This window comes from Ahaetulla prasina, chromosome 1 (genome assembly GCF_028640845.1).
Source record: "Ahaetulla prasina isolate Xishuangbanna chromosome 1, ASM2864084v1, whole genome shotgun sequence".
Classification (NCBI taxonomy): domain Eukaryota; kingdom Metazoa; phylum Chordata; class Lepidosauria; order Squamata; family Colubridae; genus Ahaetulla; species Ahaetulla prasina.
In genome coordinates, this window is record NC_080539.1 from 281,091,830 (window position 1) to 281,116,541 (window position 24,712).

The window sequence follows — 24,712 nt, forward strand, 5'->3', positions numbered from 1 at the left end:
CAAATTCTTTAATACCCATTACTGTTAGCAGGTGTAATATTCTTACATAGAGTCTTCATTGATTAAAAGAGTAAATATATACAAAGATATATACAAAGAACTATGAAGTATGGACGTCCATTCTCCAAGCTGTGTTCTTTAGCTCTTCGTGAATTGCACTTTCAACACATCTGGAAGGCATCAGATGGTATATGACTGTACTGATGGATAATAGCCCTAAAATTCTTCCAAAGGTGTTTCTGGAAATTCCCTTCTGCCTCTACCTATAACTGGATTTTCTCATCATAAACAGTTCTGTCAAAGCCAAATAGTGAGCACTGTTCAAGGAGGCTTTTCAATGCTTTCTATTTCAGCAATATTACTTCATTTAAAAAAAAAAATCAGTTGCAGTGGTTTGCAGATCAGCAGACTTGGAAAACCAATGTAGCAATTTAACTTGTTTCGCCTAGGGTCCATTTCTAGGGGTCTAGCTAGGCAGTTCTACAACTGCCACCAGATTTATGGCCATGTTTCCCCCCCCTCCTCCCAAATACTGCAGTTGCAGGACAGCTGCAACACTATCAACCTAGCCAAAAAAATAAGTTCCTTTCAAAAGTAAATGAATTAAGGCCTTGAGGTCCCCTTAGTTGAAGTATTTGCCAGCACGTGCTTAATTTTGCAGACTCCTCCTTGACGTCTGAACGGCTGTTTTGTTCGACGAGACCAATTCCAACAGGCCGTTTTCCTAGCAAGGGGGGGGGGGCGTAGAGATCTTTGACTGGTATCCCAGGAGAAAAGGAACCGTCCACAAGCCGCTGTGCAGGGGTAAGTCGCATCCTATAAGAGGCTCCATCTTAGAAGAAACCTTCCCACCCCCCTCGCTCTCTCTCTCTCGACCCCGCAACCCCTCTCGGTTATCGAAGGAAACCTCCGCCTCCCGTCACTTATCGCTTGTTGACCCGCCTACCCGTAGCTCCCCATTAACCAATGAGAGGCCGTTTCTTTCCTTTCTGTTCGGGACTGCCGAAGGTTTGCGGGGAGTGTGTGTGGGGGAGGAATAAGCTCCGAGATTTGTATATATTTACTAGGCTGAGGCTCCTCTTCGACCAATGAGAACGAGCAGCACGATTCTCTCATTAGCATACACACCTCGCTGTTTTGCATATCGCTTCAGCAGGCACCGGGAGTCGGCCGAGTTAAGCACACACACGCTGTCCCCGTATTGTGTGCAACCCTAGAAGGCGAAGGAAAGCAACCAGGCAGGCAGGCAGGCGGGCAAGGCAGTTGCTGGCAAAGCGCAACGGCCGCAGCCGAGGAAAGAACTGGCGAGCGAGCGCGTGTGCTGGAATGGTTGAAGGCTTCGCTTCTTAGAAAAGAGCTGCGCTTTACCTCTGCGGCGGCGTTGCAGAAAAGGAGAGCTCGGGAAACGAGCGTCATGGCAGATTCCAACGGGGCACGTTTTTACCTGCTGCCTTGAGAGGGCTCGACGACAGCCTGCTGTGCCTGCCTGCCGCTTTTTCCATGGGCTCAGAAGACAGGAAGGCGAGGCGCTGAAACGTCGGCTCTTCGCGCGGCGGGACTGAGTTTGTTGGGAAAGGGAACGAAAGAAGGACGCTCGCTCCGGCCCGAGAGGTGGGAAAGGAAGGGAGGCAGTGAACCAGCCAGCCAGCGGCGCCAGACGAAGGACTCGGGAGCAGCTCCAGGGCCCGGGCGGGGCGAGCGCAAAGCACTTGGCCCCCCGTTGCTGAAAAGGGATCGTCCCCCCGGCCGGGCGGTGCGCGCCGTGGGGAGCTTTCGACCGCCTCGGCGACAAGGACGAAGAGGCTGGCGATGCGCTGCCTTGCTCTGCTCGGTTTCTTCGCCTGGGGCTTTGGCTGCTTGGCTGGGCCCAGCGAAAGAGCTTCCCTTTCTCCATGCCCGGCTTCCTGTAGCTGCGATGGGGACGGAGGAGTTGACTGCTCCGGGAGGGGGCTCACCGCCGTGCCCGAAGGACTCAGCGCCTTCACTCATTTACTGTAAGTAGGGAAGAAAGTGTGTGTAGGGGGGGCAGCGGTGGGGAGCACGGGAAAGGGGTGGGTGGGTGCCACGCTCGTCTTTTTTCCCCCCTTCCTCTTTACCTTGCCAAACAGGTTGTGTGTGCTTCATAACCTGGCCTAAAAAAGCAAGGGAAGGGAGAGAAAGGCGCCTCTCTTTTCGCTTCTCTTCCAGCTCCTGGCTTTGGCTGCAGCCCCTTCACCTGTGGGGAGAAATCCTCCCCGGCCGGGGAAAGGCGGCCGCTTTGCACCTTCCCCCTTTGATTTTTTTTTTTTTTGGGGGGGAGGCGATTTACTAACGCGTAAAGTGCCTAGGCTCGAGTTTGTCCGTGCGTAATGCGCATTCTTGAGCTATTCTTAACTACCCGGCCCGATGTGGGATTCTCACTTACAGGGAGTAAGTAAAACGTACGTGAGGGTGTGTGTGTGTGTGTGTTTGTGTTTGTTTTAGGTTAGGGGTGAAGGTACCTTTCCTTGTTATCTGAACTTAAGGGCTGAGTTTAGGAATTTTGTTAATTGCCCTGTTCCTACTTTGTTGTTCAAAACGCTTAAAGTGCCAAGGTTGTTGGTCTTTTTGAAGTCTTTTTCAGTATGGAAAGTAGGACATATGTTAAGAACTTGGACTGTAAAGGAACTAAAACATGGTAATTGGCTAATGTAGGATTCACTGGTGGAGAATGGCTATATATCTTGTGTTTAGTATTTGTGGTAGCCTTAAACACCCTCATAACTTGCATTTCCAAATAAATAGCCTATGATTTTTTCAAAAAATTGGCAGACATTTTCTCACTGTTTGCCACCTTTTAAGTCTATGGTTTTTCCATTTCTCTAGTTTTGGGCTTTTATAATGAATAAAGGTGGGGAAGAAAGGAATGACCCCTGTACATTCCTCCTAGAGAGATGAGATCTATGCAAACAGGTAAATGCGAGTGAACAAACGTTGGTGGATCCCAGTGGTGTTTTTCCCAAGGTTCTTGGAAATACTACTCTAAAGAAATACACTCCATAAAATGCTGCAGATGATGGACCAAGTTCCTGCTTAACAGATATATTCTGTGCAATCTTAGACATTATCAAGTTTTTATAATATTACACACCATATTTTATGTAAATTTTAGAGACCACAATTTTGTAATTTTATATGTAATCACAATTTATAGATACCACTTTATAACATAGATATAGATTGCTACTTTTGGATTTCACTCATGGATTTTAGTTGGGTTGTTTTATAAATGTATTTTAATTTACCTTTATTTACTGTCTCAAGATAGATTTATAAGTACTCACAAGGCACCAATGGACACATTCTTGTACTGGTCTAAAACTGTAATAAACTGCCGGCATACTGTATAAAGCAAGTTGAAAATAGAATTTACCTGATAGCTTGGATGAATAATAGCACTATTTGGCTGAATATACAGATAGATTCCAGTCCACAAAAAGACTTCCTTATGGCACAATCATATGCGCGCGCACACACATACCCTTTATATTTGTACAGAAATGCAGGTGTCAAATCATTTAATCCAAGCAATATTACTTAGGCTTAATTTGAAAGCAAATTCAGCAAAACTAAGGCACCAATACAATTAACCCCAGCTTTTCTCTTTAACAAAACCATTATAAGGATAAACTTATAGAATTAGGTGTGTACTGCATCTAGGATTTCAAGGGTGTGGTATTGCAAGGTGTGTATGTGGTTGGTGTTAATCATTCTTTGTGCTGAATCGGCAGACCATAAAAGTCTTGAGAATTTCCTAAAAATTGCTTTTGTTTTAATATTAGTAATTAGAGCTCACTTGAGAAGCTATAGTTTTAAAGTCAGGTGTGAAATATTGGGGACTAATGAAGCAAAAGTCTTGTTTAATTACCAAGACAGATGAAGAAATATTGTAGAATATTTCAGCTGAAACTTTTGAGAGAGGACAGACAGTAAGAAACTATTAATTTTCAAAAGAATTATGAACAGTGAGGTACTGCTTAAAGGTCAAGAAATAGAAGAATTAATATCTCTCAGAGATATGAACCCTAACCTTAAAATTAAGGTGTGAGAGTTCAAACTTGCTTGAGATGCTAGCATGGCTCTGAATTTGAAAGTATCATATGTTTTATATTTTGAGAGAAGATGCAGGTGTATATGTTGAGATGTCTGCTCTCAATGTTACAATATTCATTTTGTAATTAGCAATTTATTTGCAATCTTGGAATAAAACATCTATTTTTGAGCAAATAACCAAACAAATAATATAAGACTAACGTTATTCAAGAAGTGTAAACAATTCCCAAAGCTAAAGCAGCAAAAAATAAATACCCATTTGAAATGTATAAGTTTCTAAAAAAATATTGAATACTACAGCTGAAAGAACTATCTCTCTTGGGAGTTTCTTAAGGGATCAGCCACTGCTGAACATATTTTTTCCCTAGGACCTATTGTCTTTAGTACCAATCCCAATACAGGAACTTTTACATATGTGGCGCATATGTGTGTCCACCCTGCATCTAATTTTACACAAGATCACATAATAGTATCATCATTGATGCCATTTACTCAACTAAGATTTTAAATGGGTGGTATTAAAAACTCGTCACTGTTAATTAAAGTTTCCCACAAATCTTTTATAATAAGGCATATTGGGTGTGCTCTGTTTTTTGGCAGAATTTAAAATTATAAACCGATAACGTGATTTTATAATGAGATGCAGTCACTTACTTCTAAGGTAACTCTGGCTTTTTAGAATAAAATACATTCCTATATAAAACAAAAAGAAACATATGATCTGAACTTTGTAGTGAATACAATATACTTGGTAAAACTGTGGTTTAAGTCGTAATTTTTCTTGTTTTTCTTGTATTTTCTTGTATTAACAGTATTTTCTCTATGACTTGTTACTGTCCATGGCAACCACTGTACACAGTGCAGATTTTTTTAGCCCAATTATATGAGGGTGATGTTTTTCTTGCAAACATGTATAGGATTGAGTTATAAGTATAGGAGCATGTAGCTTTGTGGTAGTCTGTTTAAATGTACCTTGTCTTGATGAGTCCATTCTTAATGTAATGACTATAGCGGCCATTAGATGAGTCAGTTTGAGAATTAAAATCACACATTTAAAAGGAAATTAAGTTCATTTTTCAGTTGCTTAAAAAGAATGAAATATTTCTGTTTTTTATACATTCGTCGTTAGAAATAGCACACGAATATTGAAAGGAAAGCATTGCTATTTGTATATTTTCAACAATCTACCAATTTACTTAACCATAATTGAGGTGTTATAAATGAAATCTGTCAACATGGTTTGTTGATTGAGGACATATTGATCCTTTTCTCCCTATGTCTTATACTCCCCTGGGTTTTCTATTGTATTTTTGTACATAATAGCCATTTCCAACCATAGTTTACAGTGGATTTATAAACCATGTTTGAAAAGACCATTAGGCAGTTTACTATTCTAGAAGTTGTGGCAAGTGGTATTTAGAGAAAACCAAGTCATACGAGAGAAAACTATTATGTAGAGGGAAAATGTAAGAGCTTGCAGAACATTCAAACTTCAAATTAAGGTTTAGCAATTTGATCTCCTCCAGATGTTTTCAAGTATGGTCTCCATCAATCCCAACTAGCACGTCCAGTGTTTTGAGGCTTGAAGTCTAAATCATCAGGAAAAACACATAAAATTCAGATGCCAGCACTAGCATATGATCTATTTTTGCCTAGCATGTTTACTAAGCTTTGAATACATTCCTTATATTCTAAAGGAGCAAACATATACATTGGGAGTATAAATTAGAATATATAATACGTAGGAAGATTATTGACCACATCGATGCTGTTAAATATAATGTAAGATTTGCAAATAGGTAGAAACTAATGCTGGTCCTGCAATGAGTGGGAGCCATAGGGAGAGATTATTCTCAAGTATCATTTGAAATTAACTTCAGAGGACTAGAGAATTACCTCATACCGCTTTTGCTGATAGGAACAATTATGTCTACATGAAACCAAAATTGGATTCAATCCACTATCTTATAAAGTACAGTTTTACTAGCCATTTCCTCTGAGGTATTTATGCTAATTATTTGTATCTCATTGACCTGCTATAATAGCAACAAAGATCTTTCTCTCCTGCTTTATAAAAGGCTTCTTAACTTGCAGGCAAATAACTGTTTACGAGCCTGATTTATATGTTTTTTATTCTATTGAAAGTTCAGGTACAGATAGTCCTCAACATACGACCACAATTGAGTCATATAATTGAGAAATTTTCATTGCTAAGCAAGACAGTTCTTAAGTGAGTTTTGCTCCATTTTATAACCTTTCTTGCCAGAGTTGTTAAGTGAATCACTATCGTTAAAGTTAGTAACATAGTTGTTAAGTGAATCTGCTTGATCACAAAAGGTGATCAATCACATGACCCCAATTGCCATTGTTCAAATTTTTATCACGTGATCATAGATCACAGCTGCAACAGTCATAAGTGTGAAAAATGATCATAAGTCATTTTTTTCAGTTCCGTTGTACTGTAGTGTAGTCACTAAACAAATGATTGTAAGTCAAGGACTATCTGTATAATAAATAATGGTAGGGGGAATTGACTAGAAAAGGGCCTAATAGCAAAAAAGTAACAATAATATAGATTGATAGCACTATAACAGTTAAAATTTTGATGGCAAGTAGAAAATAATCGATGTCATAACCATGGGTAAAAAGTACTGTAGTCAAGAAGGCTATGGCTTGCATAATTCTGGTGCTTAATTGCTGAATATCTGATTTCATGATTGCTTTCTACCAGTATATAGATGTCGTAATAATTGTTTTCATTCTTTCATGACAGTTGATGTCTAATATGATATGCAAATATAGTTCCATATCACAAATGTATTAATTGACTTGTTATGCTGAGTGGATCTCTATCATTTCTAAGCTCAAGAAAACCTTACTATATGGATACTTCAGCCTCCTATCTTCCAAGAAGAAACTCTATTTCAGCTAGCCAACTTGCAATTCCAGTATGGTATGTCGGCTAAGGTATTCAAATTGGATTGGGGATATCTGGCTTCTATTCTCCATCAAACATGGAGGACGCAACTTTATGCCATTCCTTCTGATTATAGGTGGATATTTGATCATGGCATAGGAACTCAAAAAGGCATGGTAGCTTCCATAGGAAGAAAGAGCAATCCATTCCAATTTTTACTTATCCAATTTTTAAATTCAGATGCCCCTTATGAAAGGGCTTTGTTTCAAAATAAAAAATGGTTCTTGGAACGTTGTAGAAATCTATTGAATTCTGAATGTTTATAGAGACTAAATTAGACATTTCTGGGTATTGTATTGCATAGTATAGTATAGCTTGGTAAATTCATGGATAGGGTAGAGGAGGAAAAATATTAGTTCTAACAAAAGCATTATTGTACTAAATTGCAGTAATTTAACATTTTCTTTTAAGAAACATGTCAAATGAAAATTTCAGCATGATACGTAACAGTTCTACAGAATCTCTTGAATTTAGTTATACTGGTTTATTTCTCTTTCAGTCTCTTCATCCTATGTATAGTAAAGCCACAATTACTGAGTTCTATTTGGTTTGCTTCTTTCATACCACTTGCCTTCATTTAGCCTCCCTAATTCTTAACTCCATAATTTTCTTACTGAAAATTGTATAAGTGTTTAGATTTAAATAGAAACTGGAACTCACTCCTCTCTTTTTTTCTTAAATAGCAGCTGAGAAGCAGTAAGACTTTTTCATCATTATTATAGCTAAGTTTATTTGCCAAAAAGGTCCTGATTCTGATATTTAGCCACTGTCTATTCAGATAGGCTATGGATTTAAATGTGTAAAATGTTTAATATTATTTATCTGTAAAGAGTAGTTGTAATCCTTGTTTCAGTACAGTTTGTGCAAGCATAAATTTGAGTGTACTGTATTTGACAATACCAAATTAAAACACAATCTAATGTTAAATGTATCTCATCAAAAGTGAGTCTCTATTCAGTAGGACTTATTTCAAAGAGGTTATACAGTCGTAGCTTTAACAGAGTATCTTTCGTCAGGGATTTTTGTTGTTTCCCATTGAAGTAGAGTGTGTAAAAATGTACTGTTTACATTTCAACACATAACTGTTTACACTGATAAGATACTTAATGTTGTCCAAGAATAGAAGTGAAAGTTCTGCAGATTTTTTTTAGTAAGAATAAGTGATTATGTCTCAAAAGGTAATAGCACGTTGCTGACATTGTCTGGACATGCAAATTAAGCAGAATCAGATCACTTAACAGTTAGAAGGATGACTTTCAGAAAATAGGAGTGTAAAATAGTTTGGGAAATAAAAAAAAATGTTGGAAAGCACTAATACAAGTGAGTTCCAGATAGCTACCAGAATACCTACATGGGTATCTCGGGGCTCATCTTGGAAGAAACTTGACTTAAATTAATTTTATTAGTTTAATAAAAATAAATATTATGCACACATTCTTAATTTTAAGGGTATTTAAATGTTCTCTTATTAAAAATGTCTTTCAGCAACATATATGGTATTTAAGAAATATTCTGTACTGGTAGTTTTCAACTTGCGAGCACAATTGGGACCAGATTTTTGGTTGCAAGTTGTTAGGTCATAATTCAAGCAATCCATGTGATTTTGCCTGATGTCATGACATTTTGTGGTGGTTGTTAAGTGAATTACAGTGGTTTTTAAGCAAATCTGTGATTATTAAGTGAATACTGCAGTTATGTCTTCGAAATGTGTGTTTTTTGTCAGAAACCAGCAAAAATTTATTTATTTATTTATTTCTTCGATTTCTATACTGCCCTTCTCTCGAAGGACTCAGGGCGGTTAACAAAAGATGTTAAAATCATGGTTACATGACTGTGGAACATAGCAACCGGTCATAAAGATGAGCTGATTGTCAAGCAACCAAAATGTGGTCATATGATTGCAGGGACTGATTGTGCTGGGCATTTTACAATGGCCAGAAGTGCTTTAGAGGTCAGGAAGTCCCTGTTCCAAGACTGACATAATTTTGAATGGTTGTTAAGTGATAGGTCATAAGTCGAGGACTACTTTTATATAGACAAAAGTTCATTAAAACGTTTTAAGTTTTCTGTTTTCAAAGAAAAGCTAGATAAGTACAGGGAGTCCTTGATTTATTGCTACAATTGGGATTAGAACTTAAACCATTAAGTGAGGTGGTGATTAAGTGAGTCCTTCCCTTTTTTGACATGGTTGTTAAGTGAATCACGTGGTCATTAAGTGACTCCAGCTTGTCCCATTGTCTTTGGTTATCAGAAGTCAGCTGGGATGGTTGCAAATGGCAATCACATGATCCTGGGACCTACAACCATTGTAAATACATGGCATTTGCCAAACATCTGAATTTTGATCACATGGCTGAGGGGACACTATGTCTTAATTATAAGGACTGGTTATAATTGTCCTTGTTATTTTGAACTCTCAATAAACAAATGGTCATAACTTGAGGACTACCTGTATTTTATCTGCAGACAAGAACAGATCTAATTTATCAGGGAGTTGATTCTGTAGAGATAAAATTCTTATTCTCTGTAGAGTTTTATGTAAATCATTTGAATGGTTGGTACTTGGTTTTAAACATATGCATGACAGTGTATTATTTTATAAAGCAACATGGTTTTTCTGGGAAGCAACCTTTTTAAAATACCAGATGATCTAATTTAGGGCTTCATGATTCTCATGCAAGAGAATTGGAATGACTTCATAAGTAAACAAAAATGTGCTGACAGAATTATGAAAAGACATTAATGAGAGACAGATTGAAGATGTTGGTTAAAGATACTGTAACTTACCAAAGGCTATTTGATACTAATACAGTTCATTTAGTGACAGTTTGAAGTACAATGGCATGAAAAAAATGACTTATGATCGTTTTTCATACTTACTATTACAGCATCCCCATGGCCATGTGATCAAAATTCAGACACATGGCAACTGACTCATATTTATGACGGTTGCAGTTGTCCTGGGGTCAGGTGATCAACTTTCTGACAAGCGAAGTCAATGGAGAAAGTAGATTCACTTAGCAAACATGTTGCTAACTTAACAGCTGTTGTGATTCACTTAAGAACTGTGGCAAGAAAAGTTGTAAAAGTTGTAAAACAGGGCAAAACTCACTTAACAACTGTCTTGCTTAGCAATGGAAATTTTGGGCTCAATTGTGGTCGTAAGTCGAGCAGTATCTTTATTTTTCTATCTTACAGCCTGAGCCGTGGGTGGCTCAGGCTGTAAGATAGCCTGTTATTAAACACAGCTGCTTGCAATTACTGCAGGCTCGAGTTCCACCAGGCCCAAGGTTGACTCAGCCTTCCATCCTTTATAAGGTAGGTAAAATGAGGACCCAGATTGTTGGGGGAGCAATAAGTTGACTTTGTATATAAATATAAAAATAGGATAAGACTATTGCCTTACACAATGTAAGCCGCCCTGAGTCTTCGGAGAAGGGCGGGGTATAAGTGTAATTAAAAAAAAAAATTTGAAACCAGGTTATAAGTTTCCTTTACTAAGCAGTAGATACATGCATGTTTTCAGTTTTATTCCTTGCCTATTTTCGGCCATCCTTGTAGTGCTTATTTTGAGGGGAAAATGTCTCTTACTGAATTCAACAGTATATTGTGTGTTTGAATAGCTCTCTATATGATTTTGTTATTTCTTCTGCCTTGTGAACCATTGATTGAATACTTTCTTAACAGATGCTTGACAAACTGGTCAGATATTTTTATGTATGGATGTTTGTGCCATTTTGGAGGTGGTTCAGCAGTTTCCCGGAGTAAATTCTCCAAATTAGAAGTTGGTTGAAGTATTCCAGATGAAACTGGCCTGTTTTATGGCAGGGCCACCCTTGAATCATTTTAAACTGATTCCAGTTCAGAAGATTTATTTCTGGAAAGTACCATATTGGTCCTCCTCTCTTCCAAGTAGCATGTTCTGACAGGATATGGAACATTCCAGCATGTGCACATCTCTATTTTTGGGTAAGAAAACTGAAACACTATTATGATGCCCTAGTACCTCTCTATCTCTCCTACTGTGTTTTACTTAACATGTTTGTATGTTCACTTTTTATGCAGATATTCTTAATTAATATTCTTAATGGAATGCTTTAAAATTATCAATTATTAAGGAATTAATTAAATAACACTCAATATTGTCAAGAATAAATTGTTCTGCATTTGTAATCAGACTGAATCTCATCCAAATATTTAAGGATATTTCTATATTGTGTTTTTATGTTGTTATTGTATAATTCTACAAAAGCTTATTCAAATTCTGGATGCAGTTGTTGGAGAAAGGGTATGAACATGTTTACATGCCTTGGAAATGAATATACAAAGTATTAATCGGTTCCCAGTTTTTTAAACAATAACAGTTCCTGAAATAATGAAAGAAAGGAACCGGAGATGCTTAACACTTAAGAAGTTATTGAAGCCTACATGTGCCAGTGTGACATTACTTAAAGAAATCAGTGTTTCTCCATCTCAGCAAGAGTTTAAGGTGTGGACTTAATCTCCCAGAATTCCTCAGCTGGGTGCTGGGTGGGAGAATTCTGGGAGTTGAAGTCTACACGTGTTAAAACTTGCTTAGACTGAGAAACAGTGCCTTAAATAGTAAAAAGAAAAATTAATTAACCCTGCACTTGTTAGTATGGTGCATAAATTGTGAGAACCCTCTCAGACACAGTGAGGCTAAATAAGGGATGCTAGAAGATGATACAACCCCACCCCACCCCCAAAAAAGCTACCAGCTTGATTTATCGTTACCTTTGATTTAAGAGACAAAACAGAGATATGTAAACCCCGAAAGTTTCTGAGAGAGAAGGTTGGAGAGCCTTGGTTTTTATCTTCTGAACTCAGCCACGTTGCTACCAGTACAGAATGAAAATACTCATGTATTTTAGTTGTTTGTAGTATTCAAAACTAAATAATTCATTCCATATTCCCTAGGGTTTGGATTGTGATGTCTATTTTAAATTGTAAATAAAAACATTTGTAAATATTTCAGTCTTGTTCATGAGTAAAGTGGTTTTTTTTTAATTATTATTATTATTATTATTATTATTATTATTATTATTATTATTATTATTATTATTATTGCTATTTTATTTATCCTGCTCAAAATGACTAATAATTAAAATCAGTAGCATTTCATGTAAAACTCCCTAAAATACCGTGAAACTAAAGGAAGAATTATACCATAAAAACCAGGCAGATGTCTAATTATGGTAAAATACCAGATAAAATTTAGGTTCTTCTGGAATTAAATGCCTTCCTAAAACATATCAAAGAAATATACTACATTGCAGGAGTTTTAAACCAGGTTCCATAGAACTCTGGCGGTTGTAAGAATTTGGTAGAATTTTGTGAGAGACTAAATCTTCCCCTCCCATCTTCCCCCCCAAAATTGAGCACAGCCAATTTTCTACCACTAAGCCTTTGCCTTTTGATCAAGGGATTATAGTTTTAATTTTTAAACAATCAGTTCAGTGACCTGAAAAGGTTAAAATCCCTAGTTTAGAAAGGCTTTTTTAAAAAAATTACAACTTGTATTTGTATGTAGCTGGTTCATTGTTTTTCTGAAAGTAATGCTTTAATTTCTATAGAACTTAGTTCAATCCATATGCTTTTTGGCATATACATGTGTCTGGAAATGTATCCTGGTATTCCAGCTAAATAGCAGTTAGAGGTGTACATAACATCTACAAACATAATAGTTTTTTGCTATATAGGTATATAAATATAGTAAAAAATAAAAGACGTGAAATATTTTTCAAAATAATACAGTTTTATTATAAAAATGTGTGAAACTGCCTATTAGCTATATCAATTTTTTTTAAAAAGAATAATTTAACAAATTCATTAATCATTACTATGTGGTTTATATTATTTTTCATTAAGTGTATTTGCATCTCACTGGAATAATTAAAACAAGCTATGATGATCAGTGATGTACACAGAATAATTAATAATGTTTTATCTGTATTTAAATCCCATAACAAACTCCACAAAAGAAACATATTTGACCAGTGGTAGGCAGAATAATTGAAAATGATAATTCTTCTCTGATAAACGGCACACCCTTGGTCTAATTTGTGCTCTTGGAGGTGTAACATTTATTTATTTTTCTTTTGTTTTCTTCCTGTTTCAGTTGTCTAGGAAATGAAAAAAAATGTTTTTAAATGAGGCAAAAGAGAGATACTGACGGTTTCTGATTGTAGCTTATAAATGTTGTATGCTGTCATGTAATAGCACTATATAATATAAATTGATTGTACAAATATAGGTGAGAGCTTTATTTAAAGGAGCAAAAAATTAGAAAGGATATGTTTTAAATAGGGAATGATACATCAATAAAAGATAAATAAATAAAAGATAAATATGGTGATGAATTTTTCTGTTTTTAGGTTTTGGAGGAGACTTTTTACAATTGTTTCTACAATTGTTTTACCAAAGACTATAAGCAATTTTTTTTAAATAGCATACACTCTGTAGGGATTCCTATTTAGGCTTTAATCATCTAATTAGGCTAAGGTTACTTAACATTCATTGTAAACATTTAATGAGTTCTAAGATGTACAATGACATCTTATAAATTATTTCTCTTCTTTCTTTTCCCTGTTTCTTAGTACAGCTTTAACTCTCTTCTAGCAAATTCTGCTTCAGATTGTCAGACGGTTTTTCCCCCTACAATATTCTATATTCAGTTATATATATTTCCTTACAATATTCTTTTTCAGTTTTTTTTAACTTTGTGGCCCATATTTTTAGGTATATGCATATAGGAAATTGAAATGTAGACCAGTTCTAGGACTGATTTAACAGGTTAAAAATGTGTTTTCTAAAATATGAGCAGAATTTTTTAGTTCATATTAAACAGATGTGTGATTGCCAAGGGTATTCCTATCCAGACTTGGAATAAGCTCTTGATTGGCTATTTTGGAAACAAGTTCCATCAATATTTTAATGCACATTTTTAACCAATTGTAACTGTATGGTTACATTTTAATTATTTTTTTCTTCTGTGAATTGTTATATGTAAAATAGTATAAAATATACAATATATATGATTTAAAACTAGATGTAGATTTAGGAACTAGACCATTTCTGATTTAGCCCAGCACTGCCATTCTTACTGTTATTAAAAGTGCATGGTTATATGTGCCATGTTAAAGTTTTATTTGTTACGTAAGAATGCTTTGGGAGTAAATCCACTCTCATACATCTGATCAGCAATGTAGTGGCACATCAGCAATGTAATGACCATTGGCAAATCATTTGAGAAAACAGATTACTATATAGACATTTAATGATTGTGCTATGCAGGATCATCAAATAATACCTTGGAGTTGGCAGTACAACATGATCTAATTAATTACTCAGATTGGGTAAATTAATACTACATTCATTATATAGGTAATCCTTGTCTTATGATTGTAATTAAGGCCAAAATTTCCATTGCTAAGCAAGACAGTTATTAAATAGGTTTCACCCCATTTTATATCCTTCCTTGCCACAGTTAAGTGAATCACTGCAGTTATGAAGTTGGTAACACGGTTCACCATTGCCTTTGCTTGTCAGAAGGTCACAAAAGGTTGTCATAAGACCCAGGAGGCTGCAACAGTCCTAAATATATATCAGTTGCAAAGTGTCTGAATTTTGATCACGTGATTATGGGGATGCTGCAACAGTCATAAGTCTGAAAAACAGTCATAAGTCACTTAGGGTTTGGATAACATTCCTCGTGTTAGAACTTGGGTTAGAAACCTGTTATAACTTCAAAGAGCAGTGGGATGTATTTCCTATATCTCTGTTTGGTCTTGATCCTCTTAATGTTAACAAGTTTGATTTTTTTAAGGACCTTGTTCCAATGTTTATCTACTTGTTAATATTTTACAGAACTAGCATTATGAAAGAGTTAGGTTTGTACCATGACCTTAGCTGCCTATGTACCCATGTTGAATATTCATAGGAGATGGTGAAATGAGGTCTGTAAAAATATTCGTTTTGGGGATAAATATTGCTGTACTTTAATTTTTATTGCAAGAAATTAGAAGTTAAAATTTTGTGGCTGTATTTGCCAGAAACATTAATGCATTTTGAGTTTGGCTTACAATGTTCTGTGTACCCAATCACTGCTGTTGTAAACAATAATGGTAAGATTAGGAAATCTGAGGCCCCAGTGTCATATGTGGCATTCATGTGCTCTTTTTGTACTCCTGCCCAACACCTCTTGTCAGATTGATTTTCTTATAATGCCTTGGGATTTTGGAGAGCCCAGAAGCATTGTTGGAAATTAAAAAATGTCTGAGGCATGCTACCATCCTGTTTAATTTTCTTTTTAAATTAGAAGAACAAGGAGACTTATACCAACACTAAGAGGCACTTTGTTAGGGAACCAGGGCTTAGATAGGATTGAAATCCAGTAACTGTTGTAGTTCACAACTAATTCTCCACTGTGTTGGGGAGAGAATCCAATGGAATGCGTTTTTGCTCCTCACTTCCTCTTGAGGCTGAGTCAATAATTTCCTGGAGATGCCCCCTTCATCTGCGCATGTCCCAGTTTTGACTCAGTCTTCAAAGAGAGCGGACGTATGAGCAAAGTGCTGGAGAGGAAAGAAAAAAGCATTCCATTGGACTTCAAACAGTAAGATCGACTCCGGGATATTAGATGGCCATTGGAAGGCCAACAAAGAGGCGGCTTCAGGTTTCACCTATCTAGGCTGGCCTGTTAGGGGGCAGCAACTCCATTCCCCGGAGCGCAGGAAACTCTGCAGCAACTCCAATTCCAGGGCACAGTTCCCTCCCCCCTCCCCAGCAAGGACAGCAGCGGTGGTTCGGATTCACCAGCAATTATGCCTGCGGGAGGGGGGGTCCCAACGGCGAGGTGCAGGGGCTTAAGGCTGACTTCCCGCCTTAGCCCAGCATAGCAGCTGCGCTGCCGTTCTGAATTTCAGGCAGGAGTTCAGAATATACGGAGCAGAGGGCAACATCAGGAGCAATGGGGAAGTGATGCGAAGAGCCTGAGGGGAGGAAAATGACAGCCCATGTGGGATCGGAATCACCGGAGACAAGCTGGGAGGATTAGGGGTCTCCTGAACCAACCCCCAAGTTGTCCCAAAACTCTAAACTTGCCACTACAGTGGCAAGAGATCAAGATTTTTCTAAGATCCTGCTCCTGCCCTCCCCATATTTTAATTGAGCCACAGTGTTTGACTATTTGTGTTAACTTATTCATGTTTTTAGTTTATATAGTTTTTATCTTTTATAATTGTAAGCCGCCCAGAGTTACCTGCCCAGGTAAGATGGGCAGCCAATAAATTTTACAAATAAATCAATAATTGGAAGGTCAGGATGGTTAACTGGGGCTGTCTTATTCTTTCCTAGAAGGATGGATTCACAATAGCAGTTGGTAAAATGTAACGGAACAGATGCATCCATAGGGAAGAGGTCAAAAAAGTCGACAGCCATAAGCATGTGATCAAAGCCCCACCCTTTTTTCCTGTTCATTGCATGCTTGTGGCTCTCAACCTGGATTTTTTTTTTACCTCTATCACAGCAAACAATTATCTGGACATGACCAAACCGGATTTCAGTAGGGTCTTCCCTTTCTTTAAGGGATTACGACATAAAGGCAGTAAAAGGTTTGTTCCTTTCACCTTGAGTATACCAATTTCGCCGCGAACTGAAGACACATCTTTTCACTCGCGCAGGGCTGGCTTAAGTTTTATCGATTTTAAATTTCTTATTACTAATTTTAAATGGGGTTTTAGTTTTTTATATATTTTAAAGTTTTTAGGCTAATTATAATAAGTTTTTTAACTTGCATTTTAAATTGTATATTGTATTGTCTGTATTTTTTTTTACTTTTGCCTGTACACCGCCCTGAGTCCTTCGGGAGAAGGGCGGTATAAAAATCAAATAAATAATAATAATAATAATAATAATAATAATAATAATAATAATAATAATAATAATAATAATAATAATAAAGAGACAAAGGTTCCTCCTTCCCAAAGGACTACAAGGGCCAAGGAAAGAGATGTCCAAAGGCATCACAAGGCCATTGGTAAAAGGATCGTGAGGGCCGAAAGGGAAGAGGAACAAAGAAAGGGGATGGTTTCCCCTGAGGAAGGAGGGATTGAAATTTCCCGCACTTCATCTGGGCTCTCCAAAACCAGCCGATGGTGGTGCAGCAACATATCCTTTGTCCTCAAGTAGTACCACTAGAGGGCGTCAAGAATCAATTTCAAGGGGAACCTCTGTGGCAAGAAACAATGAGGTTTGTGCTGCTTCAAGCCTGTTGCAAAAGGCAAGCAGCGATGTTTTTCCTGCTGTAACTCTGTTGCAGGCAGAGGATCAAGGGGAACCTCATGCGAAGAGTGGGAGGTTGGCTCCAGAAGCCACATTTACTTCAACAGCCGCAGGCCTCCGGACAGTGGGACCCCAAGGGTCAGAAATGATGATGCAAATGGAGAGAATGATTTCTGCTGCCATATCTAGGGCATTCACTGCCAACTTACAACAGGGGCAGCACATGGGGCAGACCATAGTCCCACAGCAAGAGACATTTCAGAGATCAGGGTCAAATTTATCATCATGCAGAGTGAGGCTTCAATTTCAGGAGATGATGCAGCACAGGATAATGAACTTTTAGAGAATGAGGGCAGGACCCAGGAAACCCCAGTATTTGCAGGGTTTTTCCGGCCTGCGCTTTTCTGATCCTTGCTTTTCAAGGCCAAGGCAGCTACGTGACTGGGTGAGGATCCGTCGACAACAGAGGCTGCTCTTGATATCCAGGATCCAGGGGATCTGCTTTTTGCAAAACCAACCAAGGAGTGCGAGGAAATACCCTCACCTGAATTATTTAGAAACATAGTTCAGGGACAATGGACCAACCAGCAGTCTTTACTGCTCCTCGTAGCAACGAAAGAAGATTTTATTATGTGGCAACTGATTTTACTGAGGTCTTGCAATCGCCATCCATTGATGCTCCAATGGCAGCATTAATGTCTTCCACCATTCTGTCCAATGATTCTGAAGATGCATTGAAGGCAGAGGATAAAAATACAGAGATGGCACTCCACAGGGCGCATCAAGCAGCTTCCTGGGCAGTCAAGGCAGCAATAGCTGCATCATTTTTCAACAGAGCATCACTCATATGGCTGCAGCAAATGCAGGAAAAGATTGTTCCAGGCGATCCTCATTCTTAACAGGATTTCAATAAACTAATAGCAGCATTGGAATTCTCATCAGATGCCACCTTGAATGCATCCAAGTACACTTCCAAGGCCATAGCCTCCTCAGTGACGGCTCGCCGCATGCTGTGGCTTCGCCACTGGCAAGTGGATCTGAAATACAAATGGAAGCTAGCCTCTGCTCCCTTCAAGGGTAGCAAGCTATTTGGAGAAGCTCTAGATCCCCTACTAGAGACCAAGGAGACCAAGGACAGAGGGAAAGTATTACCCTCAGGGTATAGGCAAGCGGACAAGCGCTACTTACCCTGCTTCAGGAAACAATCCTTTTGGGCCACAGACACGGGATTCAACATCCCGCTATCCCAAAGATCATATAACCACAGACAGGACAGATACTAGGACAAGTCAGGTTTCAGAGACAGGAATGGACAGCAAGCGTGGGGCAAGTGGTCATTCAGGGGTTCAGGCAGCTGTCCCTTCCATCGTAATAAGTGACAGCAGAGCAGGACCCCCCATTGGTGGGTGACTAGGCCTCTTCGCCAACCAATGGGAAACAACAACCACAGATGCCTGGGTTCTAAATACAGTGAACCTAGTCCTGGCCCTAGAATTTCTCGAGTTTTTTCTCAAGAAAAACTCTCACACCCCGAGTTTTTTCATAAGTTTTCCGGTATCAAGGGACAAAGCAAAAAGAATAGCACCTGCTGGACATCCAGGCCATCAAGCTGGTTCCAAAGGAATAGCAAGGGCAGGGCTTCTACTCCATCCTATTCATAGTAGTAAAGAACTCAGGGAGATGGAGGACAATTCTGGACCTAAAGTTATTAAACAAACATTTAGTGTACAAAAAATTCAAGATACATTCTGTGCAGTCAATACTAGACAGCGTTCATGAGGGCGATTCCCTGACATCCATAGACCTGAAGGAGGCATATCTTCATGTGCCCATATTTCTATCAAAATGGGAGTTCCTACATTTTCCCTGTGCTGGTCAACATTACCAGTACAGGGCCCTTCCATTTGGTCTGTCATCAGCACCCAGAACCTTCACCAAGCTCCTGGCAGTAGTAGCAGCGCCCCTCAGATCAATCCCAGTACGCGTTCAGTGCTACCCGGATGACATCCTAATCCAGTCATCCTCTTACCTCCGGGTGTCGGAGGACCTCAAGATCACAATCCAAATGTGAGCACGCATGTGCAGAATGTCAAAAATGGGACGTGATGATGTCTGGGCTGGTGGGTGGAGCCTCTCCCAGCTGCCACAACCGGTTCGCCCAAGCCAGATAGAACTGGCTGAATACTACCACTGAAGCTAGCTTAATAGCCTATGTTGTCTAGCTTTGGTATTAATCCATTGCATAACCAAGGGGGAATTTCAAAAATGGTTCTAATATATTGGGAAGTTATCTGTTGAATGGATTTTTAAAAAGAAATCATTGAGTTTACATAAAGTTTTTTTTAGGCAATGTTATCATTGCTTTTTATTGTGATAGAAATGCAGGCATGTTTCTGTCATGAATCTCTAAAAACAAAGTTTTGTATACTTTTCAAGAAAGGCTTTTTTGAATTTTCATTAGCATGATTCCAGAGAATACAGATAGTCCTAGTTTTACAACCGTTCATTTAAAGACTGTTTGAAGCTATAGTGGCACTCAAAAAAGTGATTTATTTCTGGTTTTCACACTTAGGATCATTGTAGCACCCCAGTGGTTACATGATCAGAATTTGGACACTTAATAATGGGCATGTATTTATGATCGTTGCAGTGTCCCAAGGTCATGTGATCTCCTTTTGCAACCTTCTGACAATCAAAGTCAATGAAAGTCAGATTCATTTAATAATCATGTTATTAACTTAATGGCTTAACAGCATGTGATTCACTTAAAAATTCTGGCAAGCAAGTTCGAGAAATGGGAAAAGCTCCTTTAACAATCGCCTTGCTTAGCAGCAGAAATTTTGGGCTCAATTGTAGTTGTAAATCGAGGATTATCTATAGTGTGTGTTTCTTTTGATTCTGAAATAACCTCTTAATGAGAAGAGGAGGCATTTATCAAAAATCACTTTTTTTTAAACATCACACTAAAAAAAGATACAGTAAACTTCACAGAATACCCGGCATTTTCTTGAAAATAATTTTCAGGAGATAAATTGTAACTGTATTTTCCTTTAAAAAATACACAATAATTGGACTAGTTACTGTCTTTCAGAAGTTTAGGTTCCTTTCTCTTTTTAAATACAAGTAAAGAGGCATGCAATGCCTTATTGAAAGAATCCAGTGGGGTTGCTTTGTGTAGGACTTAATTAACAACTTTGAAAGTTTGAACAAAGAGAAAAAGAAAATGCTGCAGGTTATTGTTATTCCACCCCATTGGTTCAGCTAGTTTACTACCTTTGGTTCATTTTGCTCCTTGTGAAATCAAATGATGCTTTTGTTCATGGCTAACAGAGGTGAAAGAAGCCAATTATTGGCACTCTTTTCCACTGGGTAGTTGCAGACTGATTTAACTAAATGCAAGCACTGTATGATTTTCCCCCCTCTCCTATTGCAACATTGGAACACTATCTGTTTGTCTCTCTCTGTCATTGTAGGAATGATGTTTCTCCTCAGTTTACATGCAGTGTAGCATGAATCAAAGTCTTCTTGACCATGTGGAACTGGTTAAATGGTTCTTGGGATTCTGGCTGAGATTGCCACCCACATTCTTGGCATCGAATAACTGAGTGATCCTTCTTTCTTCATAGATCCACTTGGCTGGCTCTACTGTTGCCTAGTAGTTGAATCTCAGTGGTGTTTTAGAGAGATGCTTTTTTAATGATGAGCTGTAACTGCTCCTATTATGTCTGGTTTGTCCATTTGTTTTAAGATTAGTTAATGTACATTGTTGTTTTAACATGAAGTACTTTTTTCCCCCTTAATGTTGTTACTGCAACTGAAAGAAAGGCATATATCTTCGAAATGACTGGAAAAATCATGAAACAGCATTTCTTGAAATGAATCCAGCAAATTCTAATTAGAAAATGTAATCAAAATATTTATTTCAAAATGCAATGAATCTAAAGTTAATATATGATGAAATGTTAATTTTATTATGCTGACATTTTAATTATTTGTTTGGCTTTACTGTACTCTCTGCTACCTTTGCCCATTCATTAATAATCTTTCTGCCTTCCTTGCTTCAGACTTCACCTAATTTGTTTATATATATGGAACATATATTAATTTTTTAATATTTATATGCCATTCATCTTACTATCAAGTGACTCTTTCATGGCATGACTCATGTCTCACCAACATTATTCTGGCCATTGATGCTCCACAGCATCAGTGCACCTAATTTCTAATTATTTTTAGATCATTGCTGCTGTAAATAGCAACATTTTATTTCTAAATTATGTGTAGTAAATTCAAAAATGATTGATGTGGTATAAGTGTTTCTTGGAATAAGTTAGAAGAAAAAGATTTGTAAAACATACTGAACAGTAAGGATAAATAATAAATGTAAAAATATGTCTTCTAGAATATATGTGAAAGTAGGCAGATAGCAGGGATGTGGAATATACATGGTATGTTGCTTTGAGTGTCACATGTATGGTTATCTAACTGCTGGACAGAGATCATGGATGTGTCCTTGGTGTAGGGAGTTTCTGGTGCTCAGAAAACAAGTTTGCCCCTTTTGAGGCTAACTGGTTTTGTTTAAGTAAGAGAGGAAGAGAAAAGCAAGCAGGTGGAAGGGACTCTCAGAGATGTGGATAGTAGAATCCCACATGCAACTACTTGACTGTATCAGAGAATGAGGATCTTTGAGAAAGAGGACATTGGATTAAGGAAAAGTTCTCCCTTAAAAAAAGACTGATTTCTTAAGGGCTAAACTGGTGTTTTCTCACTGTGAGGAATCTCCTCTTCTGGCATGGGGCTTCTGGTGGCACATGATTCAAACGTTAGAAATATAGATAGCTGGGTGGGGTTGTTGAATGCATTCCCAAAGGTTGTGGGTATGACACACCATCTAAACTGCTAGACAATGCATCGTATGTTATCTGCTAGTTTAATTCTTCCTATCCTAATTTGCAGAGATTCCTTTAGAGCACTTTACAATCCCTTTTTTTTTTACCACTGTGAACAATCATCAACAAACTTGGCTATTTCACTATTTATGCCCAATTCCATATCATTTGTAAATGTTAAAAAGCACTGGCCCTAGGACAGAACCTTGGGGGATCCTACTAGTTACATCCCTATGAAAAATGTCTATTTATTCCTGTTTTCTATTATTTAACTAGCTGCTTATTCACAAGATGGGTTTCCCTTTTATCATGGCTGCTAACCTTATTGAGAAGTCTTGGTTCTACATGTTTATTAACACTCTAAAAACATTCTGATATGTTGGTTAAAAAAGACATTTTCTTACTGCAATCATGCTGAGTATCCCTAACTCTGTATGGCCAAATGTTTCAGAATTTTATCTTTAAGGACAGTTTCCAAGTATCTTCCCGAAGCAGATTTAAACTGAGCAGGCCTATAAATTCTAAGATCCCCACATCAACCTTGTTAAAAATTGGAGTTACGTTGACCACGTTCCAGTTTTCAGCTGCAGAGACCAAGTGTAGGGACAGGTTGGATGTTTTTAAATAACCCACCAGAATGTTTTTAGGGTGTTAATAAACTATATAGAACCAATAGACATCATCTGCTTAGATTTTCAAAAGGGCTTTGATAAATTTCCTAATCAAAGACTTCTCAATAAGGTTAGCAGCCAAGGATCAGATCCAGCAGGGCACTATTTATGTTCTTAGCATTTATGTAGTTAGGTACCGTAGCTTAAAATATCCTATTCTAGTTGGCATAGTTACAACTTAAGCTATGTTTATATTTTCAATTTTGTTCCGGTTTTATTGCACTTCTTAAATATTAGCTTTCCAAATGTCAGGCTTATTCTGAAATGTGAGGCTCATGTTGCTTTCTAAACACCGGGTGTGGGTAAAGGAGGACCAAAATAAGTGAAACTGAAGGAATGTTAAGATATTTGAAATTGCAAAGTAGGAATGGAGAGTAGCTGTTAGGTATTCTGTTTTTTTTTAAGGAAAAAAAGGCAATTATGATGTAATCTAGTTTTTCCTTGTTATATTTTTGTTTCAATTTATGTAGGAATAAGTCCCATTGAATTCAACAGACTTCTGAATGGATATGAAGATTACACGTTAGATTATATAATCTTTGATTGTAGACATGACATATTTTTAAAAGTATGTTTTCAAAATCCCTAAACATTGACTTCAGAATGCTCATGTAGCTTACTCACATGTAGAATTGATAAATGGGAGCTTATCTATATAATTATAAAGCTAGACATATATTTCAGAAGCATTGTATTATGATACCTCCGTCACATAAGTTCCTAAATTCAGGGCTAGGACTGCCTGTGGTCTTTTTGATAACAGCAGTTGCAGTAATTCCAAAGCCTGGAATGCATTCTTTTCTTTGTCAATAGCTAAATTTATTGATCATTAGTATCTTTTGAAAGAAAATGTAAGAAAAATTATACAAACAGAAGCAAGTTAGAAAATAAAATGTGAAATCAGATTTATTTACCGTAATACAAGATCAACATCAGATAATATTTCACTCTACAGAGTTTTGCATTCTGCCAATCATAACAAGAATATATACAGACTGTGAGTGATACAGTTAAAAAAATAAATTTATAGCCCTGAATTTTGGGATATTTATAGAATTAAAATATCTTAGAAACATATATGGTATATAGGAATAATTAAATATAAAGTATTAAAGTTACTGTATAAGGAAATAGTTACATTTAATATAAAAGTAAAATATAATACAATACTATTCTATGCTATCTAAAAGGAGAATAAAGGTAGCAATAGTAAAGTATTATTCTGCATCAGTATGTGTATATGTGTAAGATTAAAATACCATCCAATTATCTTATCCATTTATCTGTTTGATTCTGTTGGACCGTGGAAGTGTGTGTTGTGTAAAAGAAAGAAAAAACAATGAAGAAAGTGACTTCCAACTTTCACAACCAAAATTATCCGTCTTCCTGCTTAAACATAAACATCATTACTTTGTCCCTTATTCAATACTTTTCCCCCATCATCCAATCTAAAGAGCATCATTTTAGCATTTTCCATTTTCAGGGGGAAAAAAATCCATCAAAGCTTCAGTGTTTGTTATTTTAACTTCCATGTTCAGTATTTCATCATATCTACATTTTATACACATAATCTTACTAGTCAGTAAAATAGTTTTCTTTGCTACGATTTAAATGTATAAATGTATTTGTCATATATTCTTCTGGCGTTGTCTAACAATAGACTAGAATAACAGAGTTGGAAGGGACCTTAAAGTTCTTCTGGTCCAACCTCCTGCTTAGGCAGAAAACTCTCCCCTCCCTTCTATAACTTTGATTCCCTTTAGTAATAATCATTCTTTTTAATCTGAAATTTTAATCCATAA

The 24,712-nt window shown here is 37.3% G+C and overlaps 1 protein-coding gene across 2 annotated transcripts in view; it reads left to right on the plus strand.

The window, feature by feature from the left end:
- Nucleotides 1-983: 983 nt before the first annotated feature.
- Nucleotides 984-24,712, plus strand: part of LGR4 (leucine rich repeat containing G protein-coupled receptor 4) — an 81,355-nt gene continuing 57,626 nt past the window's right edge. The window contains exon 1 of one of the 2 annotated variants that reach the window (XM_058161074.1): nucleotides 984-1,994. In XM_058161074.1, coding sequence (XP_058017057.1) covers nucleotides 1,810-1,994 — 185 coding nt within the window. In that variant the 5' untranslated portion in view covers nucleotides 984-1,809. The remainder of the gene's footprint in view (nucleotides 1,995-24,712) is intronic. The other variant, XM_058161083.1, reaches the window with a different exon arrangement.